General features: G+C 26.9%; 2 protein-coding genes and 1 pseudogene across 2 annotated transcripts; 1 reads left to right on the top strand and 2 right to left on the bottom strand.

Moving 5' to 3' along the window:
* Window positions 1–888: 888 nt before the first annotated feature.
* On the bottom strand, window positions 889–5,868 carry LOC107164179 (uncharacterized). The gene is made up of 8 exons (XM_089218359.1): window positions 5,779–5,868; window positions 3,465–3,657; window positions 3,228–3,389; window positions 2,192–2,373; window positions 1,942–2,122; window positions 1,763–1,889; window positions 1,076–1,257; window positions 889–992 (listed from the first exon to the last, which is right to left on the bottom strand). Exons 1-8 carry the CDS (start codon window positions 5,866–5,868, stop codon window positions 889–891), a joined length of 1,221 nt encoding a protein of 406 aa, XP_089074485.1.
* A 134-nt stretch (window positions 5,869–6,002) lies between these two features.
* On the bottom strand, window positions 6,003–8,437 carry LOC149058326 (uncharacterized; annotated as a pseudogene).
* Window positions 8,438–8,701: 264 nt separating this feature from the next.
* Window positions 8,702–11,783, top strand: sina (E3 ubiquitin-protein ligase sina). The gene has a single exon (XM_015511918.2). The coding sequence runs from the start codon at window positions 9,287–9,289 to the stop codon at window positions 10,295–10,297; it is 1,011 nt and encodes a 336-aa protein (XP_015367404.1). The 5' UTR covers window positions 8,702–9,286; the 3' UTR covers window positions 10,298–11,783.
* Window positions 11,784–14,967: the final 3,184 nt, after the last annotated feature.

Raw genomic sequence — 14,967 nt, 5'->3', positions numbered from 1 at the left:
ATATTCCGAAATTTAAATCATGCAAAGAAAATGCCAATCTAAATAACTGGTGAAATTATCAAGTATCTACGACTTATACTTTTTGAATAATAACAAATATTTAAAATCGTTTGAGGATAAATCGTTATCGTTACGCTATTTCGTAAAAATTTGAAATTCAAACGCACTTAAAATTTTTCCTATAATCGTGTTTCAAGTTTTCTCTATAGCTACTTGAAGGAAAACTAATGAAAAACTTAGTGTTGTATTTTTAATCCTTAGTTATAAACACAACAAATTTTATGATTTTCAACTTCAAAATTACTAGCAAATTTTCGCGTTTTCGACAGATTTCGTAGAAATTTGAACTATAAACGCTTATAAAAAAAAATTGTGACTTACGATTTTTAATTTTTTTTAGCTACAATAAGAACAACTCGTAAGGAACCTTGTATTAAATTTTCAAGTTTTTTTGATCGTCCAACATTTTTTTACCGGCACTTCAAAAAATTGAAAATTTCAGTGATCTATAAATAACTCAAAAAAGTAAAAAATTCGTGTAAATTAAACTGTATATAGATAACACTAACATAAACATTTGGTCAAAATGTTTACTTTTGACCTCTATAACGCACCAAGGAGATTCACTTTTAAATCGGAAACCACCCCCAAAGTTTGAAATTGAAGCATTATTTCGACTAGTTATGTTGTACACAAAAAAAAAAACACCTATCATTGTAAAATCAATACATTCATAACTTCGTTCAGAATTTAAAACAATCCTTTTAGTCAATATTAAAAATTTTAATTTTTTGAAAATTAATATATCTATAATGATATAATTATATATATATAACATCTGACATGCCTATACAATTGTATAATATTTTATTTCATAAGTTAGTGATCTTAGCTCAACTTAGAGGGGTTGTTATTTGAATTCAATTTTTCCCATAATTTCATAATATTTTGTGCTGCGATTTGTTTGGCTGTTGACTTCTTGTTACTGTGTCCTGTGAATATGTATTATCTTATTTAGTAAGTAGTATCTACTTATACCTAACTAATAATTTAGGAAAACTAAATTAAACTATACCTATTGCCACTAAGTTCATCGCATTGCATTGGATTGAATAATGGTTTTCCAGTTTATTATCATTTTTGGGCTGTGATAAAAGTGTGTATATTGGTGTTTGATATAAATATTTAACGCATTCATCATTCAGTACCTCCACATAGTTTGCTTTAAACTTAATCAGTGGGCTGATGGTTTTTAATCTATATAGAAAAGTGTTTAATGTTAACTCATAAGTACACAATAAATCTATTTAAGGGGATTGGAAGCGGCGATTTTCTGTCTTTGTCTAACACACGTACAACGCAGGATTATAGACGTGTTATATGTCCATAAAGTACCGATTGAAATAATGAAACGATAAGAATTCTGAAAACAGTATTGAATTTGTAAAATTTTCTTGAGATCGACTTTTCTACATTTTTTATTTTTTTATTTAATCTTCTCCAAATTTAAAATAATATGTCAATTTTTTAATTATTCTTTTTTAAAATATTATTTCCAGAATTTTGTGGGATAAATCAAAAGTGTAGGAAAGTCAATATCACGAAGACTTAACGACATATTCAAATATGTTTTCAGAATTCTTATCGCTTCATTAATCATTCAGTACGTTGGACATAGAACATTATGCCTTATTTAGTCCTATGTTGTACGTGTGTTAGATAAGGAAAATGGCCACTTCCAATCTTCCTAATATTTTTTTACTCCTTTTCGTTAAATGCTCTTATATGTGAAGAAAGTGTTCGGTTTTTCTGTTTTCTTATGATTGACCTCAACATTTTACCAGCTGCATTTATTTTTGCCTCATACTTGCTAGTACCACTTCCTTCAACTTAAGACAATTACGCTTTTTAAAAATACAATTAATCACATCATTCACTTACCATACATTCCAAACAATGTACACGAATAGTTGTAAATAAATTGTTCACCAGATGTGTTTCTTCTTAGAAACCGATAAATTGGAACGATTCCGTGATCTACAACTCTATTTCTTAATACTTCCATTGGTGATCGCAAATCGGATAAAATAAGTTGTGTTTCTTTAAATTTAAATTGATTTTCCTTAAAATTACAGATAATAATTATATTTCAACTCAGTAGGTATATGGCCATATTCAATTTTATTCATACTATTTCATTTCTTTTTTCTTTAGACATATAATCTAATTTAAATGGTATCATTTGTTGTTCAATTTTTGAATATAAATTGTCCTTTGGAAGATTTAAAAATATTCTCATTACATTATATCTTTTGACAACTGAAGCTATTGCTCTCTCCATCCAATTTATTTTTGTTTTTAACTCATTGAATTCTATAAAGTAGGTAATAACATTAGGCACCTATAACCTAATATTGATGTAACTTGGAAAAAATTTTAAAAAAAAAGCCCTTTACCAACAAACACTATAAGCATTCAATAATGATGCTTTAAAATTTAAATATTTCGAATTTCTATGAATAATCAAAATTATTGATATCATTCATTAATCAATAATTATTAGCACTGTTTTTAACGTGCTGTAAGTAGGTAAGTTTAGTATAATTATTCATTTTTGTACTTTTTTTTTTTTTTTTTTTTTTTTTTATTAACATAAAGGCTTCAATTACTAGGATTATTAGCCTATAATTACAAAATGATAGTTATACAATATAAAAGTTGACATTGTCTTTATAGATTATCTTATTATTATTATTATACAATGTAAAATATTCTAATATTTACAGTTTTTTGTCTATATCTATTTGTTTGAAAAATTTAAGAATGTTGTCGGAGTTATGTTGATTGAGAGCTTCTTCGATTGACCTTGGATTGTTGAGAATAAAACGTGCGGTTGAAAATGTGGGGCAATCCATAACGATGTGTTCAATTGTAAGGTGGGTGTTGCATGAGTCGCACATTGGTTTAGGTTCCTTGGTGATTAAGTAGGAGTGGGTGATATTGGAGTGGCCTATTCTAGCTCTGTTGATAATTATTTTGTACTTTTATATCATATTATTCAATAACAATTAAAAATAGGTACACTAAACACATATTATGGTATTTTATACTGGCATACTTTTATGTAAAATTTGATTCAAATAAATTACGTTATAGGACCAAAATATTTTTCCTTTCACTGTAGTCGATATGCTGAAATAATAGGTATAGGTATCGAAATAAATTACTTTGTTTATCCTTATGAATGTTATCATTTTTTGGTGCTAACAAAACAGATTTTTCTACTTGTATTAAACAATTTAATTGGTTAATAATTTCATATGCTGACTTCATACGCTCTTTAAAATCATCCAAGATCAAATTTTCCTCAGAAATGGATTTGTGAAATTCTTAGAATAATCATATTAGTGTAAAATTAGTTTATTAAAAAGTAGTATTTATTTTAAAAGTAAAATGTTTGTTACTAGAATTTTTCAAACAATCCTTATCGATTATAAGCTTGGTCATAAAATTATTGATGGCAGTAAACATCAATTGCTTTTCTTTTTGATATTGTTCAGACTGGCTCGAGTGTTTTAATTGATCTGTGACATTTGTCCAGTTTTGAGTTTGTTTTTGTTTAAGATTATATCTAGCCAATTCCATGTGGTCATTTAGCTATTAAACAAATGAACATTAATTACAATCTTAATAATTCATTTTGTACCTATATTGGTTTTACATTGAAGACCATTGTATTTGCTTAATTTTGTTTGACTTCAACTGTATTAGGTAAAATAAAATGTGATAAGTAATGTAAATTAACGTAATTAAAATTTTAGTGTAGGGACTAGAGATTAGAGAGAAAAAAGTGTTGTTCATCACTTATTGTTATTGTTTAATTACACTTGAGACTATGGTTACCAAGTAAGCACCTAATACCTATGAATAAGTTATTAACTTAAATACTATTCTCGAAACAATATTTTTTTTTTTAAACATCTTTATTTATTAAGTATGTAACTTTGGATTTATGTTGGAACAATATTATATTAAAAAGTAATGTACCTTTTGGTCTTACATGATACATGTACAACGTAGGTCGTAGCTTCATAAGTATCTTCTATATATATATTATGTTGTATTGATTTGATTATTTATACTTAACAACAATGTGTAGAAGAATAGCTGTAGGTATATATATACAGGGATCATCATGGTGTCAAAATTAAAATCATAAACAATCAGACATGGTTCATTTTTTTTTTTTTAATTTCAATATAGGTAGGTAACTTATAACCTCGTAATAATAAACATTATAATTTTATTAAATAGTTCAATAAGTAAATGTGACATCAAGTGAAAATATGATTCAATGACTGAAGACAGTGTTGAAAATATCACAAACCTAGCTACAGTACCGGTAGGGTAAATTTCTTACCTAATATTGCTGCAGTGTGTAACAGTTTACAATTACTAACTAGGTAGATACTTATATACAACAAATTTTGTAATTTTTAAATATTCAAACCAAATTTAAAGGAGTTGGAGATCGAAATTTTAAAAAGTGGATTAATCGATCTCAAGTAGACATGTTAACAAATTCAAATCAGTTTTCAGAAATCTTATCGCGTAAACAGTTCCATCGGTGTGATTGACAAAAAATTGGTATATTTAAGATGAAATAACAGACGTTTGCAATCCCCTTAACGGATACCTCTTATTCAGTGGTGTACCTATTACTGTGGGGAGATGTGGGGGATAAATCCCGCTTGGTCTCTTATTTGTTACTTATTTATAATATTGTGATGTCCATGACTATGTGAACTATATACTAAACTATTCCCTCCCCTTAAGGAAATTAAATGTTTGCTAACGTATAATCCCCCCCCTTGAATTTTTTTTAAACAGGTACGCAACTGCTCTAATTAGCGAACGAATATCAATAACAAACAAATTTTCAGATCCCGACTACCGGCAAAGCCCCATTGGAATAAATTAATTGTACTCCTCAAAAAAAGCAGAAACATTTTATAACGGACGCGTTCAAGTTTAGGTAATTCGGTGAGCTAAAATACCTCTAAATCACAGACAGATATACTGAAAAACAAAAACCTACTCGTATTCGTATTACACTTTTCATATTATGTTAATTACTTAGATGTGTTATATGCTATTTTTATATTTCCAATAAAGAAATTTATGATTTATCCTTATGATTGAATCACTGTATTTATAATTAGGTAATGGTATAATCAATAAACCTAAACCATTGATTATAGAAGTCTATTCTGTAATAAATGCCTAAACTAACGATAAATAATGACAAAAAAACACCTTAGGGCTTAGATCATATACGATAGATGGTATAGATGGAATAAAAGTCCCGACGTAAAACGTCCCACCTTTAATAATATAGACTTGATTTTAATTGATATCTTTTATTTGTGTACCTAATGTCCTAATGATCGGCAGTCGAACACATACCTAATGATAATTATATCGATATAAATTATATAATTGATATAATAATCGATATATAATGATAAAATGTTATAATAATTATAATTTTAAAATGAAATAACATATACATTTACCTAGTCAATAATACACAAATAAATATAAAATAATTATGATTATACAATAGGTACACAATATACTAATCGCACTTCTTTATTATATTGTGACTTACCTACGCTGTTAAAAAATCTAACACACTGATTTTGTCCGCTTGTATTTATATACATAAGTTTTTTAGACGGGTTTCTATTGTCCGAGTTTGTACTATAGTTTTCTAACAGTTCTTAAATCTCCTACAGCATCTAGAGCTAATTTCGCATCATCTGCAGAAATTTCTATTTTTATTTTTCGAATTAATTTCCATATCATCGGATGCTTATGTCCACAGAGTTTTTTTCAAAACGATTATTCCATCCTTCAGTCATATTATTTATTCGATGTCCGCCTATTAATGTCGTGTAATGTACATTGCACGATGAAGGAGAAAATATAGGTAGCATTTTTTAAAAATGTACACAAATGACGTACAATAATTGCTTGAAAAATTCAAGCACGAGGCCAAAATTTTCGTCGACAAACCACTAACCAGGTATCAGATTTGGCCAATAACGACAAATAATTATCAGTGATAAACATTAAAATACTATTATTAGCATTCGGGCTATTGTCATACAGCAAAAATATTCCATTTCCATATTCCTGAAACTCTCCTATAGTAAATTTTAAAAAAAATATATGTTTTTGATAAAATAATCACTTGAAGAGCATTTAGTAGTGGCGCAAATAGGGAGGGAGAGGCTTAGCTACCCCAAAACTACGATAAACAATATTACTAATAAACTAGACTACTAGGTATAGACTATAGACAGTAGTTCTATATACTTGTAGTTATAATTTAACTACAAATTATTATTATTTTTAATTAGATAAATCGGTTTTTTTTATAAATTTGTAATATTATAATATTAATAGGTACCTACTTATGTTAAGTAGACGTAAGTCAGAATTGAAGAAAGAAGAAATACAGGTATCCTTAAAAATGTGTACTTGTACTAATATACAATATACTAACATATTATAATTTTAAAAAAAATTTCTTAGGACTTTTTAGGTGGATCATTGAAGCCCTGTGGTTTCGAATTGTTGATACTACTTTTCTGCGAAAATCTGAGCTGGCGTATCACTTGTTAATTTAGCTTTTTCCACAATTAAATTTTTTATTTTTGTCGCAGAAATAAAATGTTCATTGCCTTGATGCACATGATCATTATTTACAGAAATAAAAATTAAATTATTTATGTTTAAACTAGTTTTTAAAAAACACGGACCCTTCATAGAGCTATTTTTCGAACACCTCCAACGGAATAAAAGTAGAACATTCTTTGTGGAAATTAAATAAAAATCCCAAGTACACAACCTGAGGGTATTATTTGTTAGAATTAATTAATTCCGTTTTTAAATGCTAAAAAAATCAAACTAGATGAAAACAAACGTATAAATGTGTAGGTGCTCTTTCGATGTAATCCAACAGACTGGCAACAGTTTCAAGCCTTTATATCGATACATCCAACAAAAAAAGGTTTTAAATCCATTGTGCCAATTGTTCAGGAGAAGCAAAACAAAAGTCAAAGTGTATTTGTATTTGTATTTGCATTTTTTTTTTTGATTTTTTTGAAAATCACTATCCATCTAGTTTATATTATGTGACCATAAATGAATTTTTAAATTTTTCTCAAAATTATTATTATTTATAAATATTTTTGAAAATTTATAATTTTTTCAGACTTAAGACACTTTTCGTCAGAAATTTAAAGTCATATCTCAACTTACGATTTATTTCGTGGGAAAATAAAAGCTCTCATCTTACACCTTTTTTGGAAAATGAAAGAATTATCATTATAAACAGTACCTAATTATTAATATTTTTAAAATATAAATATGTATATTTAAAATGCTGTATACAAAATTATTGTATTGTCTTAAACAAAAATAAATGCAACGAAATAAAATAAAAACTTTTAGAACATAATATTGATGAAATTAGAACAAAAATAAAATTATGTTGTATCAAAATTATTGTTTGATCAACGTCACAAACACAATTAACTGTTGTATACCTACATAATAATAATATTATTATTATTATTATTATTATCATTGTTTCAAAAAAATACTTTTAATATCAAAACAAAGTTATCCATCAATATTCATTAAAATTACTAACTACTTATAGTTAAGAGATTTATAAAAATCATGGTAAGTTAATGGAACATGACCCATTTTACACAATAACAAATCTTTGACCTTTGCTTTTTCTATAGGAAGTTTTTCAGTGTTTGCAAGCTTGTGTGGGTATACTTCGAGTCTGATGTCTGCCAATTCGCTTTTTACTTTTTTAAATCCATTGTAATAAAATTACTTGATGTAAGGTTATATTTTATATTTAAGATGAATTGTTTTTCAGAGGTGACCGTCAACTCTTTGATTTCATTTCATTTAATCAGGCTTCCATCAACTGCAGTTATAATAATACCTCATATTATGAATGTGTCAGATGTTTGGCATTAGAGAATTTTCCAGTTCACCAAATATAGGACCAACAGATATGGGTAATGAAAGTTTTTATTAGGGCTGAAATTTTAATTACCTAAAAATTCTTAAAAAATTCTTATCGAAAAATTAAAAAATGCATTTAAATTATATTTATTATGCCTCAAAAAGTTTAAAGTTGGAAAAAAAATTACTTACTTATTGATTAGTAATCAATGATTACTAATTCAGTAATTATACTTATCGAGGCCTAGCTATATAATATATATGTATGTGTGGTATAACAAAAATAATAATACATTATGGCCAAAAGGTATATAACGGCGATAATTTGAGTGGAAAGGCTTAGTTCGTGCCTTACATTCATGGGCTTATGGCTGGTGAGCATCAAGATTTATAAAGATCTATAATATTATCTATTATAGATCTTGGGTGAGCTTTTCCAGTTATCATATAGTTTAATGATACCAGCCCCCTTGAAAATGTACTTTGTTTTGGTTTTTTGTACAATAATATCATTATTATTTAATATTTATTTTTTGCACTGCAATACACAAACAATGTCAGATTGGCGACACTGTAACCCATGTAATCTCCTTGTTCAATGCTACAATGTCGTTATCGTATCAATATGAAGATGAATAGATAAAATGATTGTCATATGAATAGCTGCAGAGTAATGTTCTATGTCAGTAGTGTGTTAAAAGTGTAGGTTTACTATTTTGTTTTTTTTAAGGTTTTTACGCGTTTCGGCTATGTCCGTTTGTTTACCAATACATCAAAGTGAAATTACTTTTGATTCGCATATTAAAAAAACATCTTAGTCAAATGTCGTTATTCATATAAAGCGTGTTCAATATTGTTTTAATCGCCAACGCCGGATGTCCAAGTTACTTATACCTATCATTTTGGACATGCGACCGTGCATCAATAAAGGACAGTAGTTCGTGATTGACAGCGAATCAGGAAAGTAACATCCAAAGTACGCGTGAGGTACTTACATGTGTTTAGCTTAATTTATATGAAAGTAGACTTAAATAAAAATACAAAATAAGAAATGGACAACGCTAAGAAGTACGACACATACTCGGTTGTTTTGTCTTGCAAGTTATTGTTTGTTTTCTGACAACTGGTGTTAAATACCAAACGATTAATTTGGTTTACATTGGTTCAGTTCTTATGTGTTTGAATACCAAAGACTTGATTAAATACACTCATGATTATTTGTTAGCTTTACATGGCAGAAAACACCTCCATATCCAATAACAGTGGTATTGTGGAATTCAACCACCATTTAGTCACTGATCAAGAAACAAGGATGAGCGGATCTGGCGGATCAAATAGTGGTGGAACATCAATCGGTAACCCAACTGCTAATGTTGGTACTGTCAGTGTTTTATTACCAAGCGGTGGTGGGACTAAACGAAGAAGTGCTGTAGGCAGTAATAGCTCTCACAATGGTGGTTCTGCTTCAAACTCTGCCTCAATATCTGCTGATTTAGCATCACTTTTTGAATGCCCCGTTTGTTTTGATTATGTGTTACCTCCAATATTGCAATGTCAAAGTGGACATTTAGTTTGTAGTACATGTCGACCAAAACTCAATTGTTGTCCAACATGTCGTGGTCCACTAGGAAACATACGCAATTTAGCCATGGAAAAGGTAGCTTCAACAGTCATGTTTCCCTGTAAATATTCATCATCGGGTTGCCCTGTATCATTATTGCATTCTGAAAAAGTTGAACATGAAGAATTATGTGAATGTCGCCCATATACTTGTCCATGTCCAGGTGCTTCATGCAAATGGCAAGGTGGGTTGGAACAAGTCATGGAACACTTAATGGTTGCACATAAATCTATAACAACATTGCAAGGAGAAGATATAGTATTTTTAGCAACAGACATAAATCTCCCTGGCGCAGTAGATTGGGTCATGATGCAATCATGTTTTGGCCATCATTTTATGCTTGTACTTGAAAAACAAGAAAAATATGAAGGGCACCAACAATTCTTTGCTATTGTACAATTGATTGGAAGCCGAAAGCAATGTGAAAATTTTGCTTATAGACTAGAACTTAATGGACATCGAAGACGTTTAGCATGGGAAGCAACACCTAGAAGTATACATGAAGGAGTTTCAACAGCAATTTTGAATTCAGACTGTTTAGTATTTGATACAAGTACAGCACAGCTCTTTGCAGATAATGGAAATTTAGGGATTAATGTTACTATTTCAACAAATGTTTAAAACGCATAAATATTTATATGAAATAATATCCACGAAAAATAAAAAGTTTTTCTATTATGAGTTATGACTTATTCCTAACCAACTATTTAGAATATGGATGAAAATTAATTAATCAACTGTGCATTCTGGGTAGATAACTAATGTATGAATCAGTTTTTGGTAAGAATGTGTACATATTTCTGATTATTCCAATAAAAAACAACACTTGTATAATTTAGTTGTTGACAACGTTTGTTAAATAAATAGCCTAAAAATGTAATTTTAAAATATTCATTTTTAACACTGAATATCATGGTTTTGTTATAAGACTTGAGTACATGCATATATTTCACATAATCTTTAAACCTGTAACTATATAAAATAATATTTGTTTAAAAAAATAAATCTTGTTTATATTTCTATGAGTTTTAATAATCACTTACATTTGTTATTTATTTAAAATAACTATATATATTTATAAAAAAAATACCTCGGTCTTCTATTACTATTTAATATTGAACCAATATTAAAAAAAAAAATTAGTCAAAATGAAATAATTAAATCAGTTTCAATTATTAGTAATATTTTTTTATTTTGCATGTATTTAAATTTTTAATTATTAACATAAATATATCATAAGATTTCAATGATTTTCTTAAGATATGTGTTAACTATTTCTTTTTTATGGATTTTGTTCATCACTTGTGTACTCACCATAATATTATTTGTGAGTTACAAAAATATTTATATTATATGATTAATTAATAATTTTGTTTTTATTCTACTTTGTATGATATTGTAAATATTTATTATAAGTTTAATTTATATTAAATTTGCAAATTTTAAAAATAATACCTAACTTGTCATTGTTTCATACATTATGGAAATAACATCTTATGAAACATATCATTACCTACAAGAATAAACATTTTGAACATTTGAACTGATTTGTTCTCTTAATAATACAATTTATCTTTAAATGTATAAACCACTTGTTTAATATAGTTGATATAGAATTGTGCTTCTCATTAATAAAAATTAAACAAATTGCTTGATGTTTTTTCTTGTAAAACTGAGACATTTGTATCATTATTAAAGTTGTAATGAGGTAATTATTACCTATTAATGATAGGTTTAATACAATCATTCGTTTTCATAGAATGTATATTCATTTTTTAAACTTGAATAGTTGAATGTATTTAATAAATTATTAGGTACCACTATAGGTTTTACTTTTAATTTTTTTTGTTTTTTTTTTTTTTATTTATTACCCATTTGTGTTCATTTTGTATGCAATTTTATCCAGGGGCAGATTTATACAGTGAAACCCAAAAGCATCTAAAGCTCTGTCTGTGTAATGCTTAATGTGCACTAAATTATAAATTATAATACAAATATGTAAAATATAAAAAAACTATACATTATACATCATATTTATACTTGTACTCCAGGGGCATATTTAGATATTTTTTTTTTTGGGGGGGGGGGGGGGGGCTGTGGTATTTTTCCAACTGAAATTCCCAATTCAGCCTATATGAGTTAGAAAATTTACATCTGATAGGACATAATAAGCAAACTTCATAAACAATTCCTGGATTTCGAAGGGGAGGGGGCTGACGCGCCCTCAGCCACCCCCATAAATATGCCCCCGTTGTACTCCATAAAATATGTGCAGTTGTCTAGTATGCTATGTATCCGCCCCTGATTTAATTTTACTCATTATAGTTAATATTTGGTCATCAACATAAATGTCCAATATCACTTTAAATTGTATGTACTAACTTATTTTAATTTTATATGGTGCAAAATATAATTTTTTTTATTAAAATGTTTTTAAAAAACCTTTTAATAAAATTAATATGTAAGTAACTAAATCTTAATATTTTTGGTAAAATTAGATAGATATTATTTTAATTACTTATTATTATGATGGCATTATTATTAAATATGTATTTACTACCTATACTTAATAAGGTTTAATTTATACTTTTTTTTTATTATCATTATTATTTAAATATTAACAGACTACAAATGTTCAATTTTGTGTTACTTATAAGTACCTAGTATATGTCATAATTGTTAGATTTTTTATAAACTCAGTAATTTATTAATACATTTTATACAACAAATCAATCTATAAGTATTGTACACGTATACTTAAGTTAAGAAAATAGTCTCAACAATAAATATGTATTTATAAGCCTAAAAGTTATTATGATTTATAAAAGTGACATAACCTTTTAATTGTTCAGATATAAAATATCAAATAAGTGCAACAGTGCATACCTATATAGAAATAATTTTTTGAGGCTAAAATATATAGCAACTAACAAATAATTTAGCACCTAGAAACTACCTACTACATTATATTTAACAGTTATAACTGGATTTTGGTGGGGGGGGGGGGAGTGTAACCTACTGGGCTCCCCTTATACATCACTGAAGTGCAATGTTATAGTTACAGTAACTCTGGGTAATTAAATTAAACAAATAAAACTGTTTCACTGAACAAAATTTTGAGTAATTAATTAATGATATTTAATAATTAATAAAAGAAGATTTGTTTATTGATTAAATCAAGATTGTAACTAGTGGTTTTAAAAACTGTTTGAAAATAAAACAGAAAATTTAAAACTTTTAAATTGAAACTAAAAAGCATGAAGATTTGCACAAAACTACCATGGTGGTGGTAAAATGCTTCTTGGCATAATTTACCACCACCATGGCATTGTGTGCGTGCCTTAATAATTTTATAATAGCAGAATCAAAATTTGGGTTTGTTCTTAATGAAGAGCACTAAAAAAATGTATGGAACTGCTGTTATGAATATATTGCTATTTTGTCATCGCGTTCTAACTAGCCAACGTAATACTTTTTAAATTTTGGTCCATATTTGGGGTTTGAATAAAGAATTACAAATATGGTTGCAATAATTTTTGTTACGTAATTAATTTTTTTATTAAACATAGACAATTATTAGTATTTATTTTATTTATGATACCTACTGAAAATGTAATATTAAGTAATGATAAAATAATAAAACCCATTTTGATTTTTCAAATGTTTAACTTAAAATAATTGAACTGTTTTAATATTATTTTTTTAAATTATAGTTTTTTACTTGGTTTTCTGTGAATAGTATAACTAATGTATTGACATAATAAGATTAGTAAAGTAGTTGGTTGCAATTATTATTACTTTAAATGTACTACTCAATATGTATAATATGCAAGTTACATCTGTGTAAATCAAGCAAAATCATTCTGATTTTATTCATGCAATACATATAAAGAACTTTATTATTATAATTTTTTTTATATATATATATATTTATCATCTCTAAACAGTCATACTACATGTTTCAAATTTTGATTGTTACACTTTATTTTAATATTTAAAATAAACAGTATACAATAACAATAAAAATTAGTTAAATTATATCGACAAATCATGATACAAACAATATTATAGCTGTTAATTTAAAATAAAATTACATTTTAATGTAATAATCAATCTATGTTTGATTAATTTAAAATATAATTGTTTTTGATTCAAATATTCAAGTGTGTTTTTAATTTATTGTAACTGTTAAACACCTACAAGTCCTTAGAATTTATATCATTAAGTATTACAGTATTATGATGATTTGTAAAATATTATTATCTAAGTATGAGACCTACTTACCTCATATATATTATTGTAACACATAATAATTATAACATAAAATTATTTGAAATATTATTTAGTAAATCCGGATTTCACGGATTATCAAGAATATCCGGATTATTCAACTAGATTTTGGTGTTCAATGACTCATTTTTATATTCAAATAATATTTTAATCTTATAACATAATTTTTGGACAGAGATATACTAAATTTCAAACACATTTTAATTACTAGGGATATCATAAAACTTAAGTATTAAGTTATTATTAAATTATAATAAAATAATGTTATTTATTTAACCATACATTAAAAATATTGTAAGTAAAATCACATAAAAAGCGAATCCATAATTTGGGAAATCCAGATAAAAATTTGATTCAAATGCCCATCCCTAGTACCAAAGACCAAATTTTGTACATAATAATACATGTATAATATACATTATGAGAATATGAATTTATATGTAATTCAGGAACTTTAACTACTCCAAATAGAACTTGTTCTGGAACTGGAATCAAAAATCCTTTTAAATATTGAGAACTGGAACGTAACCAGAATAAAATTTAAATAATTTCAAATAACCAAACCCGTAACCTATATTTATAAATAAACATAAATTTGGTCATATAACGATTAATTTAAAGTCACCTCTACTCAATTTATTATTACTTTTTTTAGAGCTATAAAATCTGTAACCAGAACCCAATGATAAAAATAATTATGTAACAATGTATGATACCGTAAAAAACTTGAAGGTTCTAGTTCCTGACTTGTATACTGTATTAAAATCTTTATGTCCTCTCCCCAGCGTGAAATAAAATTTAATCTGATCTCAACAGTCATGGTTAAAATTAAGCTGCATGTCCTATTTTTACGTGGCTATACTTCTATTAGTGTCTTAGTGCTACTTAATACTAGAATAGGCCTTTAATTAAATTTACATGGTATCTTAATAGTAGTTTCTATAAAATTGTTAACAGTAAATTGGTATATGAAAATAAATTATATATTAGAACAGTACCAG

Source organism: Diuraphis noxia, unplaced genomic scaffold (genome assembly GCF_037042655.1).
Source record: "Diuraphis noxia isolate RWA-SAM2 unplaced genomic scaffold, SU_Dnox_SAM2 contig0002, whole genome shotgun sequence".
Lineage (NCBI taxonomy): Eukaryota > Metazoa > Arthropoda > Insecta > Hemiptera > Aphididae > Diuraphis > Diuraphis noxia.
The sequence above is the reverse complement of the archived record's forward strand: the minus strand, read 5'-3'. Positions and strand labels throughout refer to the sequence as shown.

What these genes read in the sequence shown, in the direction of transcription:
- LOC107164179 (XM_089218359.1), bottom strand. Translation starts at nt 5,868, where the DNA reads ATGATATGGAAATTAATTCGAAAAATAAAAATAGAAATTTCTGCAGAT. An exon ending in CATTCATAAGGATAAACAAA is followed by an intron (nt 2,374 to 3,227) that starts GTAATTTATTTC and finishes CCTACTTTATAG; the next exon opens with AATTCAATGAGTTAAAAACA. An exon ending in AAGAAAAAAGAAATGAAATA is followed by an intron (nt 2,123 to 2,191) that starts GTATGAATAAAA and finishes TGTAATTTTAAG; the next exon opens with GAAAATCAATTTAAATTTAA.
- sina (XM_015511918.2), top strand. Translation starts at nt 9,287, where the DNA reads ATGGCAGAAAACACCTCCATATCCAATAACAGTGGTATTGTGGAATTC.